Below are 20,621 nucleotides of genomic sequence, written 5' to 3' on the forward strand. Positions count from 1 at the left end.
CATTCCATGTTTGAATATAGGCTGATTCCTCACTACATTTTATTTTGTATGTCAGGCTTGTCAAACATAAAGCCTTATGGCTGGATCCGGCCCGTTGCATGATTTGATCCAACCCTCTGTAAATTTCTGAGTATGTTAAAAAAAAAAAAGGAAGTTTAGCTCATTCCTATCAAAACTTATGATTCTTTTTAATAAATACAAACCAAATGCTCCTCCCCGCCACTAATAAAGGTGTAAAAGAGCTGACATCCTGTCTAGTTTCATGTTGGGAGACAATATTGTGTATTTCGTCAGCTTCAGTAAGTTCAGCCTAGTAGTTTTATCTGATGTTATTGCCTATTCACTGCTAGAGCTCTTTTGTATGTTTTTTCGTATTTATTTCAAAGCAGCCTAATAATTAGGAACAGTTTGTTTTTATTCCCAGCTCATCTTGAGTTTGTTAACTGTATTTTCCGGACTATAAGTCACAGTTTTTTTTTTTTAATAGCTTGGCCGGGGTGCGACTAACATGTGAAATTATTAACACAATATTATTTCATAGATTTTTAAATTTCTATTAATGGTACAGTACATAACATGGTATTTTCTGACTAAACTGCAACAGGGCGTTCTAGGCCTGTGTTGATCATTTTAACCATACCCTGATGTGGTGGACATTTTTCAAAACGGAAAGAGTAAGTGAAGCAGCTCATTGTTTTAGAGAAATACTTTACCAGTCAAAGTGACACAGAGAATACATTTTTTATTGGATTCAGTGAATTGGTGAAGAGTTGGTAGTTTGGTAAGCATGCTATTTATGCTAGAGTTATGTGAACAAGTCTTAATATGTTGCGTCCCTACAGACGCGCGTGTCTAAGGTGCACTTACGTGTAACGTTAGTAGACCGTTTTCTCTATTTCATTTTTATTTTAAATTGCCTTTCGAGATTACAGGTATGTTTCGGATTTTATCAAATTTTTCTCATTCTTTGTTTATAAATGTGTTATCATCCGTGACAATATGCAGGGGAGGCATCAAATGATAAAGCATAGTACTGAAAAACAAAAATAAATAGTTGGAGTTGATGTATTCGTTATTGATCTGGCCCACCTAAAATCATAAAGCCTGGATCCGGCCCCCGAGCCAAACTGAGTTTGAAATGCCTGCTCATTGTGGTTCAGTTTATCCTTGTTTTTTTTAAGGTTGTAATCCTGACTTAATATGTATCTATACAGAAATAAGCTATGGTTATTTTTAACCAACAAATTAGAATTATCTTCATTAACTTTTCCTGAAACCAGCATTTATGTTGCCATTGCTCACCTTACTCGGTCATTTTTATGGAGTGATATGCTATGATGTTTGTCTGATGACTGTTTTTAAACCAATGCTTTATTGTGCCCTTCATCAAAAGTCATATTTTTGTCCTTCTCTTTCTTTTTTCTTGGCCCTATCCCCAAACCTCTATTTTTGTTTGACATATTATTTGTTTTTCCCTTTTCAATATCCCCTCTTTTTTTCTTCTTCACACAGGTGGTGAGTCAGAGATTCCCCCATAATAGTATTGGCGCTGTGGGCAGCGCCATGTTTCTGCGATTTGTTAATCCTGCCATTGTATCACCGTATGAGGCTGGTATTTTGGAGAAAAAGCCTCTTCCAAGGATAGAACGGGGTCTCAAACTCATGTCCAAAGTAAGTACACAAAGGGGTTTCTAATAAAATACTAATTTATTTCGTTTGTTTGAATCTAAACTTAAAACTCACTTCTACTCGATAGCATATGAATAACCTACTCTTCTCGTCGGCTGAAAAATAGTCTGTGTAATATAGTGCAATAATCTGTGAAGCCCTTTGATTTAGGGCTATACAAACAAAGATGACTTGACTTGACTATTTCGCAACACTGCTTTTCATTTTCTAAAATGTAAAAGTAATTTGCAGTGACAGTAACTGATGTGCGTTCGTTTCAGTGCATTTTAGGATTTATAAATTTAATCGTATTGATGTTAATCCTTAAAAGTGATGATGCCTATTTTTGTTTGCATTTTACTGGTGTGTGTGAGGCGAGTTTAATACAGTATATACATTTGTGTTCAAAATTGTTCAACACACACAGTACATGAGTCTTTTTGCAAGTTTGGCACTTTCTCATCTCATCACATCTAATTAGCTGCACCGCTTATCCTCAGTAGGGTCGCGGGGGTGCAGGAGCCCATCCCAGCAATCATCGGGCAGTGGGCAAGGGACACCCTGAACAGCCAATTGCAGGGCACACACAGGGACAGACAACACCTAGGGACAATTTGGAATGTGGGAGAAAACCGGAGTGCCTGAAGGAAACCCACGCAAGCATGGGGAGAACATACAAACTCCGCACAGGAAGTCCGGTAGATGGATTTGAACCCACACAGGAGGTTCCCAAGACCTTAGAACTGTGCTGCAGACGCGCTAACCACTGCGCCGCTGTGCTGCCCACTTTGGCACTTTGATTTTCTTTATTCTCACATTAAATAATTACATATCAAATACAATCAAAATTCCACCTTTCTAAGGTACCCATGATTAGCCTTTCTGGGATTACTTTTTTGACAAGATTATTCAACCCCTTCGGGTTTATGATTTGAGTATTTTATACAATGTTCATTCGCAGCGATAACTTATTATTAACTTTCAACTTTATTGTCAAATATGCTATATGCACAACATACAGCACAGATGAAATTACTTCCTTTTCCTCGCTTCCAAACATGCAATAAATAAGACACAAACACAAGTAACAAGGTAAAAAAATGTATGAATATAAAATTTAAAAATATATAAGTTTTAGAATTAAAAGAAATGTTCAAAGTGTCTTTAGTATAAGCCGTAAAAAAGGAGTTCCTGTTCTGGGAGTTGAAAGGAGGCCACATGGGTGAAAACCACGAAACCTAACCGCTATACCAGTATTTTTTTTTTGTTTGTTTTTTTTGAGCCGAGTCACGTTTTTTTTTTTTCATTTAAGTAAAATCCTGCCTAAACCACCAGTTGCATCTTGGATAATTTGCGACTGCACAGTACGACAATTAATAGATCAGACAGCACTTGTTTTCAGCCAATCGGAACACAAGCCAGAAAACAGCTCAGTCCACACACAATGCATGGCATGCTAGCAGTTTCACCATCAACTCATCGTGCACAAGATCAATGAGAACCAAAACAATTTTTTTTTATTTTTTTATTTTTTTATACAGTGTTTTATTTTTATTACACTGCTGTTGGGTCGGTTATTTGTCAGTTAGAGATCTTTATAAGTTACTGCGGCCGCTTTACTTGCACTTTCTTTGAGTGTATTATTGCGCCCTTGTTGACATACCTCGTTAGCATATGACAAAAACATACAAGCAAAGGAGACATTTTGTAATTAAAGTAAGACTTGTCATTTATGGGGTAGATAGGATGTACAGTTAGTGATCCGGTGTGTTCGTTTTGTGAGGCTCGTGATGTAGTTTCCACATGTTCCACATCGGTTACTCTGATTGGGTGGAGATGGCAGAATTTGTCTCTTGAATTTGGGGTGGTTGGTCACTCATTTGTATATCGTCTAAATACCATTATCCCTCACAAATGGGAATCTATTTCTATGTGTAGTGGGTACGGGGATTCGGACTTCCTAATAGCTCACCAACATTTTGCATCCAACTTCACAATAGTATTAGCGTCTTTGGACACCTTTATGTCATGGATATAACTTTGCATAATATAATTGAAGCCCTTTTTCTTTTGAGATAAGTTTGCATAATCCGGAGCAAACAAATAGCGGCTAAAAAGTCGCTCGCTGTCGTTTCGGCCGCCCTATTCTCTCAGCATTTGATACATAGTACCGTAACTATGGTAAACTGGCTTAGCGCTCTGTCGGATTTATTAAGTATTACTGTGCCGTGGCACGCAAACGATTAAAAAAAAAACTGCACTCGACCATTTAAGAACATCGTAGCAACATAACAGCAGCAACAACATAACATCCGTTAGATGTGAAGCGTAACAAGTTTCTTGCAGTGATCCACACTAATCCACCTGTCTTTAGCTTACCAACATTCCCATGCGATTTCAATTGAAATAACTAACCATAGTTCTTATACATATTCTTGTTCATCTATGACAGGCTCTATCAAGTGGTCTTTTACTTCTTGATTAATGTTGGAAATGCCAGTGTAAAAGTGCTGTGTGGGTTAGGACAAAAAGGGCTCCTACAGTATTGGACATTATGATGGGACGCATGATTAAAATGTTTAAGCAATATTTAGGATTTATGGACATCAGCCAGCCTTTTTCCATTTCGTCGAATGTCCCTTCAAGATATTCCCACCACGGGGGCCTCCAGTATGAATTAAATTGGGAAATATCTAGATTTTACAGGGGATTGGAAAAATCAATGCCAACTGTTCACATAAACGTTGAGTTTCAAGCTATTTACCCTGGTGCCCCATTTCAACCTTGTTCCTGTTCTAAACACAGAAAAGAACAAAAAACTAATTTAAATTGATTACATCAAACAACCTTGCAATATGAAGCATATTAGTCCTAAAATTGTTGGAATTCCACATCATTTATGCTTGTATAATTGTTAATCTGATCTTTTCGTTTAGATTTTGCAGAGCATTGCCAACCATGTTTTGTTTACAAAGGAAGAACATATGAGGCCCTTCAATGATTTTGTGAAGAACAACTTTGATTCAGCCCGGAGGTAACGATTGACACTTACAAATGTTAAATGCTGACTGTAACTTTAACAGCATTGCTTCTCCCCTATAGCCCGGTATATATTTGTATATATTTTGGTAGGATTTCCTTACTGATCACAACATCAATTTAATTTGCCTCCTAGATTATAAGTCAGTAATTTATTGCAAGTATTATTGTATTTTATTGTCTTTTTGATATTAAAAAAATAACATCACCACCCTCTAGGTCACAATCAGGTTTCATTTAATTTTGAGATCTTTTTTAAAACCCTGTTTGTCTACTTTTGATATGAATCTTGTCTGCCTCATTTTGGAATTTGGACTATGTGATCTGTTTAAGTGTTATTATTATTTTTCTTTGTAGTTTTTACTGATTCTGATTGAACCAGATTGTAATGTAATGTCTCTAGATATTTAGATGTATTTACTATTTGTCTGAATTTGTATCTTCATTCCATTTGTTGTCAGTTTTTTCTTGGACATAGCATCTGATTCTCCACCCAGTGACTCTGTGAACCACAGTCTCTCCTTCATCAGTGATGGCAATGTTCTTGCCCTTCACCGACTATTATGGAACAACCAGGAAAGAATTGGCCAATACCTCTCCAGTAACAGGTCAGTGTTTATGCTAAATAAAAAAACATAACCAAACCGACTTCTGAATCTATTCTGTAATCATGGTGGGAAGAAGCAATGAACAGTAATCCTTTGGTTATTGTGGTTAATGGGAACCAGAATCCCCCCATGAAATGTGAAAATCTGGACAGTAGCATTGCCCCTTCATAAAAGTCTTAAAGGGTCAAACTTATCTCTAGATGACTTCCTTATTGTCTGAAAGTAAATGAATGCAACAAAATAACTACTATGGATCTACAAATAAAAACACTGAATACACACGCTCCCCTACTTGCGTCCATTCGACTTAAGTAAATGAGTATCGTAAATTTTTGGGGGATGTCGAAAAATATCCAGACATTGCTGTAAGTTAAATTTTGATAGTGTTTTTTTTTTTTTGTAGTATTTCTGTCGTAGTATTCTTGTTCTAGACACACATGGACAATGGCACCAAAAACATTTTTATTAGTAGCACTTTGTGTCTCACGTGTTCTTGAATGGGTTAGTGTGAAGCACATTTTTATGTGCTTTGGGAGGTCTTCAGTGACTTGAAAAGCTTAATATAAATGCAGACCATTTACCATTACCAACTAAATGCGAATTGTATGCGACCTGATTTTCCCATGTGAACGTGCCCCAACTGTCACGCATGCGCACAATAGGACACGTGACGTCACGCGCAATGCACTCATGTTTAAGGAAGTATACTGTCTGTGCTGTGGGGATTTTATGTAAATATTGTTAACCACCACTAGAGGATACTATCACTTTAACAGGGATCAGAATTTTCCGCGGATCCGCGGATTTCCGCTGTTTTTGAACCCCAAAGGTCATTCCTGTAAATCGTCTAAATTCGATGAGAAAATATTTTGGGGGGGTGAGGTATGATACGTGACTGTTTCATCACCCCAAGTTAGCAGTTAGAGATCGCGAGAAAAATCGGCAAAAAGAAGCGCAGCGCATTAGATCTATGACACACAACAAATAGATCGACTCCTACCATTGGTCGATAGGTTCGCTGATAACCAATCAGCGGAGCTTTTGTTCAGAGCATTGGCTTTCTCAAACATGGCGCTCCTTCCGGTCTTTTCAAACGGTGAAATGAGTGTTTGAAAAAGTAAATATGAAAATACTAAGAAAAGAAGACGAGGCTTTTGTCTCCGAGATTGATAAAGGAATCAAGAATAAATTTAAGTGGTCATGGCTGGAGAAGACTGTCACAGACTGACATGTATTTTCTTTAAGCATGTTCAGTTTGTGCATTCTATTTTCAAATTAATGATGAATGGTTATTAATGTATATATTTTCATATATATTGTTGATTAGTAGCTAAATACAAGGTCCAACTTCATCATCAAAACACAACAACAATGGTGATGGTTGTAACATTGTAATCCCCCAATTGTTAGAAACCATGTATTTTTTTCAGTTTTAAGATGTTTAAGTTTTGTTGGATTTAATTCATTCTAGTGCAATTTTCACATAGCAAATAAGATAAATGCTGTTGGCTTCAGGGGGGCTTTGCCCCCCCTGAGCCAGCCACCAGGCTCTGCCCTGGACCTGGCCGGGGCCTGCGGCCCCTGGACCCTGGCTATTTCAGCTGAAAATGAAAATCTCCATTCTGATCCCTGCTTTAAGAATGAACTGGAGCGACGTGTTGTGGATCTGCAATGCTATGTTGGCTGTTCCATGAGTTACAAATAACAGGGATGTGATTTTTCCGCTAATTCGCGGAATTCCGCTTTTTTTATCTCCAAAAATAAAATTTTAAGATTTCCGATTTTTTAATTGGTAAAAAAACCGATTTCGTCTCTACAGCATTCCATTTTAGTGTTTCCGTAACTGAAATGAAACGTACTTGCGATTGGTTGAAGTCTCCGTGTTGACCAATAAACGCGCTTGTTATAAAGGCGTAGGAGTATGCCATTGTTCATTTCTCACAAGTTTTTGCCGAGTGTTTAAAGAAAGATGTCCGAGATCGAACGCAAAGATGCTCCGCGAGGTAAAGAAATTGATAAGATCGTAAAAAACAAGTTTCGATCGGACTGGTTGGAGAAGGAATTATCTACAAATGTTGGAAAGAAGACTGTGACGAATTTGTTCAGTGACTTTATTCGGAAGATCGATCGTGCCGGGAAAGCGCTTTGCATTTGATGCCATGATACCATTGTCTATGGTGGGAGAGGTTTCAAAGCTCTTGAAAGTCACGCAAAGAGCAAAAAACACGTGAAAGAACTCCAGTCAAGAACAACAAATTATTCCATCGCTGGTAGTTTTAGTGCCCAAACGAAAACTCCAAAACTTTAAGGCCTCCATCCCTTATTGACACCACAAACGGAAGCGGTAATAGAGAGACGTGATCCACCCCAAAAACCTGTACCAGATGCTGATAGTCGTGAATTTTGAGGTAGGTGGTAAACTTTTCAAATTTATTTGACAGTTTTCCCCTTTTTTTTGAAAATATTATAACGTAATAAAAATGGCCATAAATATTTAACAATTACAATAATAGATTTTCATGTGTACATTACACCAACACTTTACTGTAGGGCCTATACTTATTGTACTTTCATTTATAGATAACATCTTCTGCTATAACAAAGACATTTGTGGTATGTTCTAATATGAGTTACTTTTCATTTGGTCATGATACAATTATTTCTTCATGAAATTTGAACTCTTCAACATGATTTATGTGTTAACTTAGTAATCACATGAGTTAGATATGATGATATTCTCAGTGATAGTTTTTAAAAGCAAAGGCAGTCCAATGTTTTTTAATGTGACTGATTTTGAGTTGACTTAAACTGTAATTTTATATGGGATAGTTCAAAATACATTGAAAATTGATGCTGTTGTTTTGTCTATTTCTTTGTCATCTGAGTGCATTGAAAGTACTTAAAAAAACGTAAAACCCATGAGCTCCGGGGGGCTTCGCCCCACTTGTTCCCCCACCAGGGCACTGCCCTGGACCTAGCTGGGTGCCCGCGGCCCCCAGACCCCCGCCTAATTTTCAGATAATTTCACTTTGGTCAAATCACATCCCTGAAATAAACAAGTTTTCATTTTCTGTCAATGTGTGTTTTTGTCCACCGTTGTTTTTTACTTATCCGCTTTCTCCTGCCTTGTTGGAGGAAGAATAGTGACACCTGCCGTAAATGATGATGATGTGTAGGTTGCATGAATGTGCCTTGACCTTTCAGACAGCAGTCACATTCCAAAAGATCGTATACGCAAAGATTTAGGACCACATATGAAAGTGGTCTGGTTCTGGTGTGAAAAATGTGGAAATTTGCCCTTCAGCAGACTAACAGATGGGATACAGATGGCGTCCATTCAAAAACATCCAAATCCCCTGCACTATGTTCTTAGCTAAAGTGACATGCAAACTTACCTCTGTGACGTTATTACAGACTGGTAGAAGATGACTGTGACAAAATAACAACTATAGATCTATAAATAAAAACAGAATTGCAGTTGGATAAATTGTCTATTTTGTTATCATACAAAAGTACAACAAAATTAGAGGGCCTATCCTTTCAGTGCAAGAAAGCGATTTAGAGAGCGGCTGGTTAGGTGCATGCGAGCATCGGTTAATCGCAACTTCTGCAAGGTTTCCGCAATGATTAGAATACAAATAGAATAGGTAATGGATTTGGTGTGTGTCACAGGCCACATTTGGCAGTGGTGGTTTAAGAGTTGTTGGCCTAGGGGTTAGCTTTCCCTTCCAACTCTGCTTCAGTCGATTCCCGGCGCTATAACCATCCACAGAGCATTTATGAATATATTTTCAATAAAACGGGCCACTCAAGGTATGAGCTGTCACATTTGTTTTGGTTGCCATTTGTGCAAGGGCTGTTTGACGGCTTACACCAAACTCACTGTCGTGCAAACAAAGTTTGCAAACTTTGCCTCACCTTTATTCGTTAGTGCCATTAATACTTGCCTATGATTGACTGACGCTGTGACAATTTTTGTTGGCCAAACACTCCATCACTCAAATAACAAACAAACTATAAGTCCTTGAAGTGTCTTGCATTTACCCTATTGCAATACGTTACATCGTAATATCGATTCAATTTGGGTTAACCGTGCCGCCCTACATTGTACTTGAAATTATTTCTTAAATTTTAAGAATGACAAGACCGTTGGATTTTTGTCCCACCTAATTACACTGTGTGTGTCTGCTTGTGCGTGCTTGTGATAATTATTGCCCTTAAATTGTTTTTATGATAGGTAGCACTATTTGTATTGACCAATTTATGTATATTTGTCTCCCCCCAAAACTGAAATTACTAGAGACCACAAGGCTGTTGGAAGGCGTCCTTTTGACAAAATGGCAACCCTGCTTGCGTATCTAGGGCCACCTGAACACAAACCTGTGGCTGACACTCACTGGTCTAGTCTCAACCTCACCAGTTCAAAATTTGAAGAATTCATGACCAGGTAAAATCTCTCTCCTGATATTGTTGGTCACATGTGTGCTTGGGTCAAGATGTCTAGAAAAATGATGTTGCTTTTTCCTACAAAGCAAAATATTTATTAATTTGTCCACATATTTTTACGAGCTTTTTTTTCCCTCACTTATTTTGCCTTTACTGTCAGGAAAACAGTCGCAACAAATCACAGAGAATGATGCGCTAGAGCGTTTTTTCTTTTACATTTATATAGGCACGGAGCTGGGGGTATGGGAGCCTTGAACTGCCTTACGAGCAGACCACACCCAACTCTCACTGCATTCTTTGACAGCAAGTTTTAGTGTGGCTCATTAGAATACAGAGGAACACGTAAATGTAGCGCAATGTTCACCACGGCAATTTTCCCTCGAAGCTACGTGTGCAGTTGTGCACTGCATATATTTTCTCAATGCACCAGAAAATATGTCCAGCGCATGAAAATCAGGACTCAAAACTGCAAAATTGGTTTACTAGCATTATTGTCCAAAATTACAATGTATGCAGAAAAACATTACACGTGTTCTCACTAATGTGTGTTTTAAACACGTTAATTTGAATGTCAGCGCGAAATTGCGTAAACTAAAGTAAGAGTGCATGTGAGCTGGAGAGAAGACACCAGGAGAGAAGGGGAGGGTGATAAGAGAAGGCCGCGGGGGTGAATGGAGGAAATTGCTGTTGAACTAACTGGTGGATGCACCTTATAAGTAACGTTCAGGAAGTTTCTGCCTTTGTAGAGTGTGTACTCTGCTTAAACTTGATTATAAAACAGCTTGACTTTTTTTTTCTGACGTGTTGTTAAACGTCACAGGATTCTGACTGTTCACAATTACATTAGAAATATTCACTTTTTCTTGGGTTGTCGGTTGCTGAAAAATATTAAAACATTTTAAATATATCAAGTCAATCTTTTTTGCTTACACTCTACTACCATTAAAAAGTGTGGTTAAATACAGTTTTGTATTGTGCAATCAACTAAATAAATCAACAAAATTTCAATATTATGTAACAAAAGATACATTTTTAAAATGGAACCCTCATGTAAACGTTTTAAAAGTGCAACCTTTTCAATAGTATATTAGCCAATATATTAAAATGTGAAAAAAATAATTTAGCATTGCCAGAATCTCAACAAAATGTAACTAGATTTGATCTTGGGTTTTGGACAGGTTTGATAATGATTTAGTTGCCACGGGCAGGATTGATGTTGCTCATAGACTTTGTGTGATCACTCAGCCCCCTGGAAGTTTAGAGGGAAGGTTGTTACCTGGCCAACTTTTCTAAAACTTGTCTCTATTGGCTTGTTAATGAAAATTGATTATCTATGTTGGAGTTAATTTGGGTTACTACATGTAATCAACTTAGCTGTTTCACAATTTTAAATATATATTTCATTATATTTTATATATTTTTATAATATATATATATGAAGGTGAATTGGCTGGTCCAAATTGTCCCTAGGTGTGAATGAGCGAGTGAGTTGTCTGTCCCTGTGTGCCCTGCGATTGGCTGGCAACCAGTCCAGGGTGTCCCCTGCCCACTGCCCGATGATTGCTGGGATGGGCTCCAGCATCCCCGCGACCCTACTGAGGATAAGCGGTGCAGCTGATGAGATGAGATATATATATATAAATATATATATATATATATATATATATATATATATATTGTGTCTCACACCTTGTCCATTATACATCTCCCTAGATTGTCATTCTAGTCTACTATTGATGCTTTTGAACCAATATAAATTATATTAATACACTGTGCACAATATGCTGTATTTCCGTTGGCTGGTAACTATGCTTGTTTTTTGTTAGTTTTGACACTGGTAACTGATAACATCAACATTCTATTGCTGGCAGTTTAACTCTGCATGATTTTTTTTTTTAATAATTGTTTGCAGTTTTAAATGAAACATAATACAATTTTGCGATTATAGTTTTGACAACTTAAAATATTTTTTGGGGATCAGATGATATTTATTTATTTATTTATTTTCAATTCGAGGAAAACTAGACTGTGGTAGTTAATCTGGAAGATCTCACATTTTGGCAAGACATACAGACGTTTTAATTTGAACAATAATGTTGCCTCGTCCCAAGTTTAATTTTGTTTGCAGACACCAAGTACACGAAAAAGAAGAATTTAAAGCATTGAAGACCCTCAACATCTTTTATCAAGCCGGGACTTCCAAAAACAGTAATCCAGTCTTCTACTATGTGGCTCGCAGGTAAGCTTCATTCACTTTGCATTCTCGAGCACAATTGTTGCAGTTGCTGATGTCCTACCAGAATTCAATGACATAACATCCAAGCCTTTATATATCGTTGCTATTTTAAAATTTCACTTTTGCGACTCAAAATTGTAATCAGAAAGACTGAAATATATTGTTTGTAATTACAAAAGTACTTTTTTAAAATAGTGTATTAAAACTGATGTGAAGAGACTTTTTCTACCAACAAGAAAAATCAACATGACAATGTGTTTTTAACCATTCTTTTAGGTTCAAAACTGGACAGATAAACGGAGACCTACTTATCTACCATGTTCTACTCACCCTTAAACCTTATTACGCCAAACCATATGAGATTGTTGTGGACTTGACACATGTGGGCCCAAGCAACCGCTTCAAGACAGATTTTTTGTCCAAGTGGTTTGTGGTTTTTCCTGGTTTTGCCTATGAAAATGTAGCCGCTGTGTATGTATACAACTGCAATACTTGGGTCAGAGAGTACACTAAATACCATGAGCGGCTCCTCACTGGTTTAAAGGGTAGTAAAAGGCTCCAGTTCATTGACTCTCCTGCTAAGCTTGCTGAACATATTGAACCTGATCAACAAAAGCTACCTGCTGCCACGCTAACTCTGGAAGAAGATCTTAAAGTTTTTCACAATGCCCTCAAACTGGCTCACAAAGATACAAAGGTCTCAATAAAAGTAAGGCACATTCAAATTCTGTAACTAATTCACTAACGCAAGCGGACAATTTGATGCAACATATATTGTTTTTTTCATACTTAGGTTGGCTCAACAGCAGTACAAGTGACCTCAGCTGAGCGGACACGTGTTCTTGGACAGCCAGTTTTCCTCAACGATGTTTACTACGCCTCAGAAATAGAGGAGATTTGTCTGGTAGATGAGAGCCAGTTCACTCTCACCATGGCCAACCAGGGCACGCCACTTACTTTCATGCATCAAGAATGTGATGCAATTGTTCAGTCTATTATCCACATTCGAACACGATGGGAGCTGTCGCAGCCCGACTCCATCCCTCAGCACACCAAGATTCGACCCAAAGATGTTCCTGGCACGCTTTTAAATATTGCTCTACTCAACCTTGGAAGCTCTGACCCCAGTTTAAGGTCAGTTGTAAATACTAATTATGTTTTACAATGCTCTCTGGTGGCTTTGTGTTGCCATTGCATTTATTGCGCCTTTGTCTTTAATGGCAGCTGAATGTAGTTTGTATGACATCCTATGACGGTTCATCACCCCTTACAGATCGCACCCAAGAGGACAAATGCATGCTACACCTAAACAGGGCACTGTGAAATGTGTATTAGTGCAAGGATTACTTATCAATAATGGACATTTATGATGGGCCATGCAAAAAAATAAGGTAGCTTTTCCCAGTGGTAAATAACACTGGGAGGAACTTTTGCAAAAAATGTAAGCTACCGTATTTTCCGCACTACAAGGCGCACCAGGTTATAGGGCGCACCCCGAAAAAATAGTTTTTGGTCCTATATTTGACATACATAAGACACACCGGATTATAAGGCGCTACAATGGGAACGTCAACAAAACAGTCAGATAGTTCAGTCAAACTTATTACCCGCTTAACATTCCGAAAGCTTGCAAAGACGCAAATACGTGTCGAGAACACGTGCGGATGCGGTGTCCGTACGATGTCACTCAAATGCATCGTTCCATCATTCGGAAGGTTAAAGTCTTGGGATTCAAGAAATGCCAACCATTCCTTAGTTTCTATTTTCTTTTTCGCTCGCAACTTTACTGTGCATATGACAATAAACACTTGGAATTGAGTTTAATTTAAAAATAGACACTCCATTCCATCCATTATCTGCACCGCTTATCACAGAAACATCGAGTTCAGTCTGAAACAAGATACAGGGAAAATATATAACCGGAGTAGCTCACCGAAGTCGTTGTGTTCAATAATAATGTGCAGTCATGGTCCTCTTATATCCGTGAGTGTAGTAAATCCAGGAGAATAAAATATTTACAAATACAGAATAGTAAAAAATGCTTTCTCTATGCCGTCAACCACGTGCTATTCACATTCATCTTTTTCGGCCAATTGCAGGCTTTGTTTTGCCGCTTAAGCCTATGCCAGCCTGTAAATGATAAAAAGGATCCGCCCCTTGACCTCCGAATAACTTTAGCCAATAGTGATCGATTCAACTGATGATTGATACATTGGTTAGCCAATGAAACGCCGGTAAATAAATCCCAGCATACACCGCGGACTACTTGGCGTTCGGGGGAAAATCCAGTCGGCGGCTGCAAGTTAGTTGGAAGACTTTGCGACTTACTATTGATCCATTAATAAGGCGCACTGTATTTTAAGGCGCATGGTCAGCTTTTGAAAAAAATAAAGGCTTTTAGGTGCGCCTTATAGTGCGGATAATACAGTACATATTACATTTTTGCCCAACATGTATATTTATATATATATATATATATATATATATATATATATATATATATATATGGGGAGAGATTTGTTAAAAAAAATGTCCACATGTATTGTTCAGATCCACGAATATATTCACAATTTCAAGATCTTAAATTCATAGGTCTTTTAAAATGCACGCGCGAGATTAAGAATTGCATAATTAAATCAGTTATATCTGTGTCTCTGCAAAATACATGATTCTCACCAATTGCTTTTTTTAATGGTACTGGAGAATATGGAAAATTTCCTTTGAAAGTCTTTAAAAGTGATTGAATTTACCTATGAAAAAAGGTGAATAAACACTGTTTACAGTTACTCTGCAACAGTCAATACACCCTTCTGCCGGTACTTTTGCAATATATTAGCAATTAATGTTGAAATTTCACAAAAATGGTCAATAGCCAGGTTTTATGGAGCTGAGTATCTATTCCAATTTGAATAAATCTTCATGGGCAAACTGAACGAGAATGCTCAGTTTCTTTCAGAATCACAGGGGGTGGTACAGTGGGACCTCGCTACTTCGCGGTTCCATGTTCGCGGGTCTAAAAAAATAAAAAATAAAATAATAATTAAATTTTATTTATTTTTATTTTTTTTAAAGTATTTTTTAAGGGGCGTCGCTACTTTGCGGATTTTCACTTTTCGCGGGTGGTTTTGGTCCCCATTAACCGCGATAACCGAGGGATTACTGTATATGCTTTTTGGCTATCTTAATGAGCATCATGTATACAGTTCCAGTGGCAGGGGGTAAGATCTTGAGCCTGACCCGAATTTCGCCCCAGGAAGGCCCTAAAATGTCCGCGTCACGCTTCTCTCGATGATTTTTAATTATCCATCCATCATTGTTCCTTGCCTTTCCGCTATTCTCTCTCGAATTGCCCCACACTTAAAGGGCGTACGACTGCTGTGGGCCAGGGTCTAATTTTTTTATCCTTTAAAATGACGGGTGGCCTTAACATTTTCCTGTCAACTCTTAAAAAAAAAACCCCAAAAAACAAATCCGTCAATGGAAAATTGTGGGTTAATGTAACTCTGCAGACACAAAGATATAAAATATGTTATTGTTTTTATAGTCTTGTTTAACTTTGATTTCAACAGAAAAGTCAGGCTATATTTATGTCGTGAAAAATAAGAGCCTGTCTACGCGGGGGGAACTTGTTTTTATCCAGCCACCAATAAACATGTTAAGCATATCTAAAATAGCTTATGTGACAAAACAATGCCCTCTTGTTTTTTTTGTAGGGTCTTTTATGTTTTTGGTTCTGTGCTTTATGTATGTATTATTTTGGGGGGGACTTGTGTAATTACATTTAAAAGAAAGTCCACAGTTTTCATTGAAAATTTAGAAACAAAGTTAAAAATATTTGTCAGCGAGAACTTCACAACTACAAGTGGATAAAAGAACTTTATCTTGAGAAGTATGTGTTTTTCCGGAAGGTGTCTCTAGAGACTGGGTACATAGCATACCCAGTGTAAATACACATACCGGTAATTCCTTAGACAAATATTTATTAAAATATAGTGTTATTAATTTATACATTTTTGATTGTATCCTTTTAAATGCATCGATTTGTACTAAAAATAAAAGAGTAAAATCTTTTATGTACTCAGACTTTGTGGACACTGTGGTTTGTGGTTCACGATAACTTAACATTTTTAATCAAATCACAACTTTTGTTTCTCTTCTTGCTCAGATCTGCAGCCTACAATTTATTGTGTGCATTGACCTGCACTTTCAACCTGAAGATAGAAGGCCAGTTGTTGGAGACGTCAGGCCTTTGCATCCCAGCCAACAACACTCTTTTCATAGTGTCCATCAGTAAAACCCTAGCTGCCAATGAACCCCACCTGACACTTGAGTTCTTGGAGGAGTGCATTTCGGGCTTCAGTAAATCGAGTAAGTCACTGCACGTTGAGCAAAACAACGGTGTGCTTTATTCATATCTGGGGTATACCTATTATTATAGCAAGCGCCGTTTGGAGTTTAGAACGGTTTAATCTGGAACGATCTAAAACAAAGCCCTCTATCTAGGATGCACCCTTTTTTTTGTGCTTATAATCTGTAAACAGATTGATATCAATGACAATAAACACAATTCTGTTCCATTCCCTTTTAAGGCCATCAGAAGTCAATGGAATGTTCTATGTGCAACGGCCTCTGGATGCAAGGACTGCTTTCATTTATATACAGGGATCAGAATGGAGATTTCCATTTTCAGCTGAAATAGCCAGGGTCCAGGAATAAAGCAGGGCGGAGCCCCCCACACCACCAGCACCCCCCCCCCCCCCCAAGCTCCTGGGTTTTAGGCAATTTACTTGTCCAAAACCATGCTTATATTTATCATTTAAGTAACATTTTTAGAAGATTAAAATAATTTGCCCACATAACTGATTTTTTTGTAAATACTGCAGGATAAGTTCAAATGCAGTTCAGTCCCTGCAGCTTGAGCAACAATGCGGCCAATTTTTCTAACGGCCGCCAGGGTGCGCCAGAGCAATAAAGGAACGAGTGAGACAGTCTGATTTTGAATTTGTTTGCTACGCAAGAGAAAAAGTGAAAAAGTCGGAATGCCTTTGGGGTTCAAAAACAGCGGAAATCCGCGGATCCGCGGAAAATTCTGATCCCTGTATATAAAACATTATAATTAATAATATATACCCCAATGAGTACAGGCATTTGATATCATGGTGATGCGTATCTTGCAGTATGGTATTGCAAAACATACTTTTTTATCGAAGGTAGTTTTATCAGGCTGGTTAAGCAGTCCCATGATTTAAAATCACCATAGACCAAAAATTAAAATAGTTTTGAAACGATTTCTTGCAGGTATTGAGCTGAAACATCTTTGTCTGGAGTACATGACCCCCTGGCTGCTAAATCTTGTTCGCTTTTGTAAGCACAATGATGATGCCAAGCGACAGCGTGTAACTGCCATTTTGGACAAACTCATCACAATGACCATCAATGAAAAGCAAATGTATCCGTCTATTCAAGCTAAGATCTGGGGCAGCTTGGGCCAGGTGAGGAAGGTGTAACAATGACTGATGGATGGATTGATAGGTGGAAGTGATTGGTTTTGCATTTTGGACACTTGACCTCTTAAGCACTTGTGTTTTATTTAGATAACAGATTTGTTGGACGTGGTGTTGGACAGCTTTATCAAGACAAGTGCAACAGGAGGCCTGGGCTCCATCAAGGCTGAGGTCATGGCTGATACTGCTGTGGCTTTGGCATCAGGAAATGTCAAATTGGTTTCTAGTAAGGTAAGACAATTTGCTGTTGTGGTATTACTTTGTTTGTTTCTCTGCATTTCAAAAAACTGTAAAAGTACATGAGACTGCATTTGGTTTGGCCCTAGATCTAAATGCTCCACAATGGCAGTACATATTTACTGGTATTATAACTGATAAACAGGTTAACTAAGGCATCAATTTGCCTTCATTTTTTGTAGAATCTGGTTGTCAACAAAAAGTCAAAGGCGAATTGACTTCATAGTTATTAAGAATTTTGACAGTATTTGCAACATTTTGAGTAACCAACATTAATATTAATTACCTAAATCAAATGTTGGTTATCTTGTTAATATACAATTTTACTACACTTGTAACAACAGCTAAACCCATAGTAAATTATCTGAGTTGTTAAAGTTAGCTTGGATGACATGTTAGTTAAGGATTGCCCGATCCGAGTTTTTCGGAGCAGTTATGACTATTATTAAGAGGAGGCCAATAACCGATATTTGAAGCCCATATTCATCTGCTGCAAAAGCTTAAAAATTGTCGTGAGACATTTTTGTGAATGCAAAAAAGACTAAGAATATTTGTTATAAATTCAAATGAAACTTGAATAGCGCTCTGAAACCTTTTACAGTTTTTACATGTTTGAAGCTTGTCTTACTTTTCAAATAGATGGTCAGATTTTAAATTCAATTCAACCATTTGTTTACACAGGGAAATCCATTAAAATCAGGGTTTCATTCACAATGGTTCTCTGGTTACAGCGACCAGTGATCAACTAGGTACAAAAAACATGCTTTACAATAACCCTACTTTTGTAGAACTAGTCGTGGTCGTAAATAATATAGCATTTGGCTACATTGGGTCGGCTCAAGTTTTGGCAACGTTTGCGGGAATATGTCTTAATAAACTTATATAGACAACAATCGCTTTTTTGAAGACATAAATCAATATTTCTTAAAAAACACACTTTTCAGACAGATCGCGACACTCGTTCTATCGGAAGAGCAGCGCTGAGAATCATAAGAAAATCAGAGTTCGTGTTCACCTGAAGAGGAAGTAATGTTTTTTTTTTTTATTCAAATAAATGCAAACCAAGTGCTCTTTCTTGCCGCTAGAGGGCAGTGTTGAGTCTGTATAGTGTGGTGAGTTGGTTCAGGTGTAAAACTGCATTCACTTAACTGTTAAGATAAAACAGGTAACACATTCAATGCCGAACATTAACATCTGTTTTCCCTATTTTTTATTAATAAATGTGTTGACTGTAGAAAAAAATCCCTTGTTATCTGTGATTATAATATGTTGAGTAGGTTTTTAATGTAGGCTGAATAATAATTTATTATACTAAAAAAAGCTAATTATTTGGAGTTGACATTCTTTACTGTTAAATACTTTAAGCTAAATGTATTTTAATGTTTTTAAATTCTACTTTTGATTTAACTTTTGCATTTTTTATATTAATGATTAACTGTTGCTCATCAAGTTATCCATTTGAAGTGCTGCTGTTGTGACCAGAGGGCTAAATATATGCAAAGAAAACTTGTACCCCAATACATGTTTTGTCACACCACTTTTAAAACGATCATATAACAACTTGAATATATTTCTAGTGAAGCCATACAACCTACAGCTGCACTCATACCCAAGGTCCAGCAGCAAAACCCTTATGTCCCTTCTTTGAGAGCTTTTCAAAGTGGGAAATTATTTGGGTAGTTTGTTGAAGGGGGATAATGACCATGTCGCCTTTTGTTCCTGTGACAGGTGATTGGTCGAATGTGCAAGATCATTGACAAGACCTGCTTGTCACCAACACCGACATTAGAGCAGCACCTGATGTGGGATGACATTGCCATTTTAGCACGCTACATGCTAATGCTTTCTTTCAACAACTCTTTGGATGTCGCCGCTCACCTACCGTACCTGTTCCATGTCGTGACTTTGCTCGTAGCAACTGGGCCCCTGTCCCTCCGAGCCTCAACCCACGGGCTTGTCATCAACATCATCCATTCACTTTGCACTTGTTCGCAGCTTAACTTTAGTGGTGAGGACTTACTAATATTAGTAATTATTTTTACCAAGTACAGTATATACTTACATTGAAGCTGACCCCCTTAAACTTCTCCAAATAGTCATAATGAAAAAAAACATGCGCACCAAGGTGTGTAAGCGGTGTAGCCATCATATTTCTTGGCTTGCACAATCTTGAGAGCTTTCAAACTCACACTTGAGACACTTAATATCAATTTTGTCTTTTTGTCATCAAACCACTCAAATGTTTCTTCCTCGATCTGTGGTTTATGTCCAAAGCGTTTTCTTTTTTTTCAGGCATAGTGTAATGCAAACAATTTTAATAAAATTAAATAATAATAATAATGACAAATAAATGTGTGTATATATATATATATATATATATATATATATATATATAAAAGGCCAACTTTCAGCACTCTTTCATTGTAAATTCTGTGCTCAAGTTTGTCCCATTTACATGTTGTTCCTCTATAAGCCGCGCTCCCTCCTGACGAGCTGCCTACCATTAGTTACTGGTGACTCATAAGTATATTTCTAAATGTTAACTTATAGTTTTAAATATGGCTTTGATGCGAGTACATTTGGCAGGAAGAATATAAGTAGGGAGAAATTACGCTTTCTCATATTACGTGCTTGAGACAGCGCAACCGTAATTGTATTCAGTGGTATTTTTTCGGAAAATGTAAACATCCCAGCCTTACCCACTTTGGTTAACGACCTAAAGAGAATTTGCTAAATTCCAGTGGACATTGTGATAAACAGTCCGCTTTAAAAAAGTAGTGGAGTAACACACCATGTTTTAACGACATTTAAGGTACAAAATTGTATCAATAATGCGTTACAGTACTCGTTAACGAGAAAAGTAATTGAGGTCCACGAACGCAT

At 37.5% G+C, this 20,621-nt stretch overlaps 1 protein-coding gene across 3 annotated transcripts in view; it reads left to right on the forward strand.

Moving 5' to 3' along the window:
* The window catches only part of nf1a (neurofibromin 1a), an 85,686-nt gene that overhangs the window by 46,002 nt on the left and 19,063 nt on the right, over nt 1–20,621 (forward strand). For all 3 annotated transcript variants that reach the window (XM_088345303.1, XM_088345306.1, XM_088345305.1), the window contains 11 exons: nt 1,513–1,671; nt 4,605–4,702; nt 5,169–5,315; nt 9,616–9,762; nt 11,890–12,000; nt 12,274–12,706; nt 12,791–13,131; nt 16,163–16,365; nt 17,296–17,489; nt 17,592–17,732; nt 19,467–19,746. In XM_088345303.1, the coding sequence (XP_088201429.1) occupies nt 1,513–1,671; nt 4,605–4,702; nt 5,169–5,315; nt 9,616–9,762; nt 11,890–12,000; nt 12,274–12,706; nt 12,791–13,131; nt 16,163–16,365; nt 17,296–17,489; nt 17,592–17,732; nt 19,467–19,746 (2,254 nt within the window). The remainder of the gene's footprint in view (nt 1–1,512; nt 1,672–4,604; nt 4,703–5,168; nt 5,316–9,615; nt 9,763–11,889; nt 12,001–12,273; nt 12,707–12,790; nt 13,132–16,162; nt 16,366–17,295; nt 17,490–17,591; nt 17,733–19,466; nt 19,747–20,621) is intronic.

Source organism: Urocampus carinirostris, chromosome 10 (assembly GCF_059441175.1).
Source record: "Urocampus carinirostris isolate Australia breed hairy pipefish chromosome 10, RoL_Ucar_1.0, whole genome shotgun sequence".
Lineage (NCBI taxonomy): Eukaryota > Metazoa > Chordata > Actinopteri > Syngnathiformes > Syngnathidae > Urocampus > Urocampus carinirostris.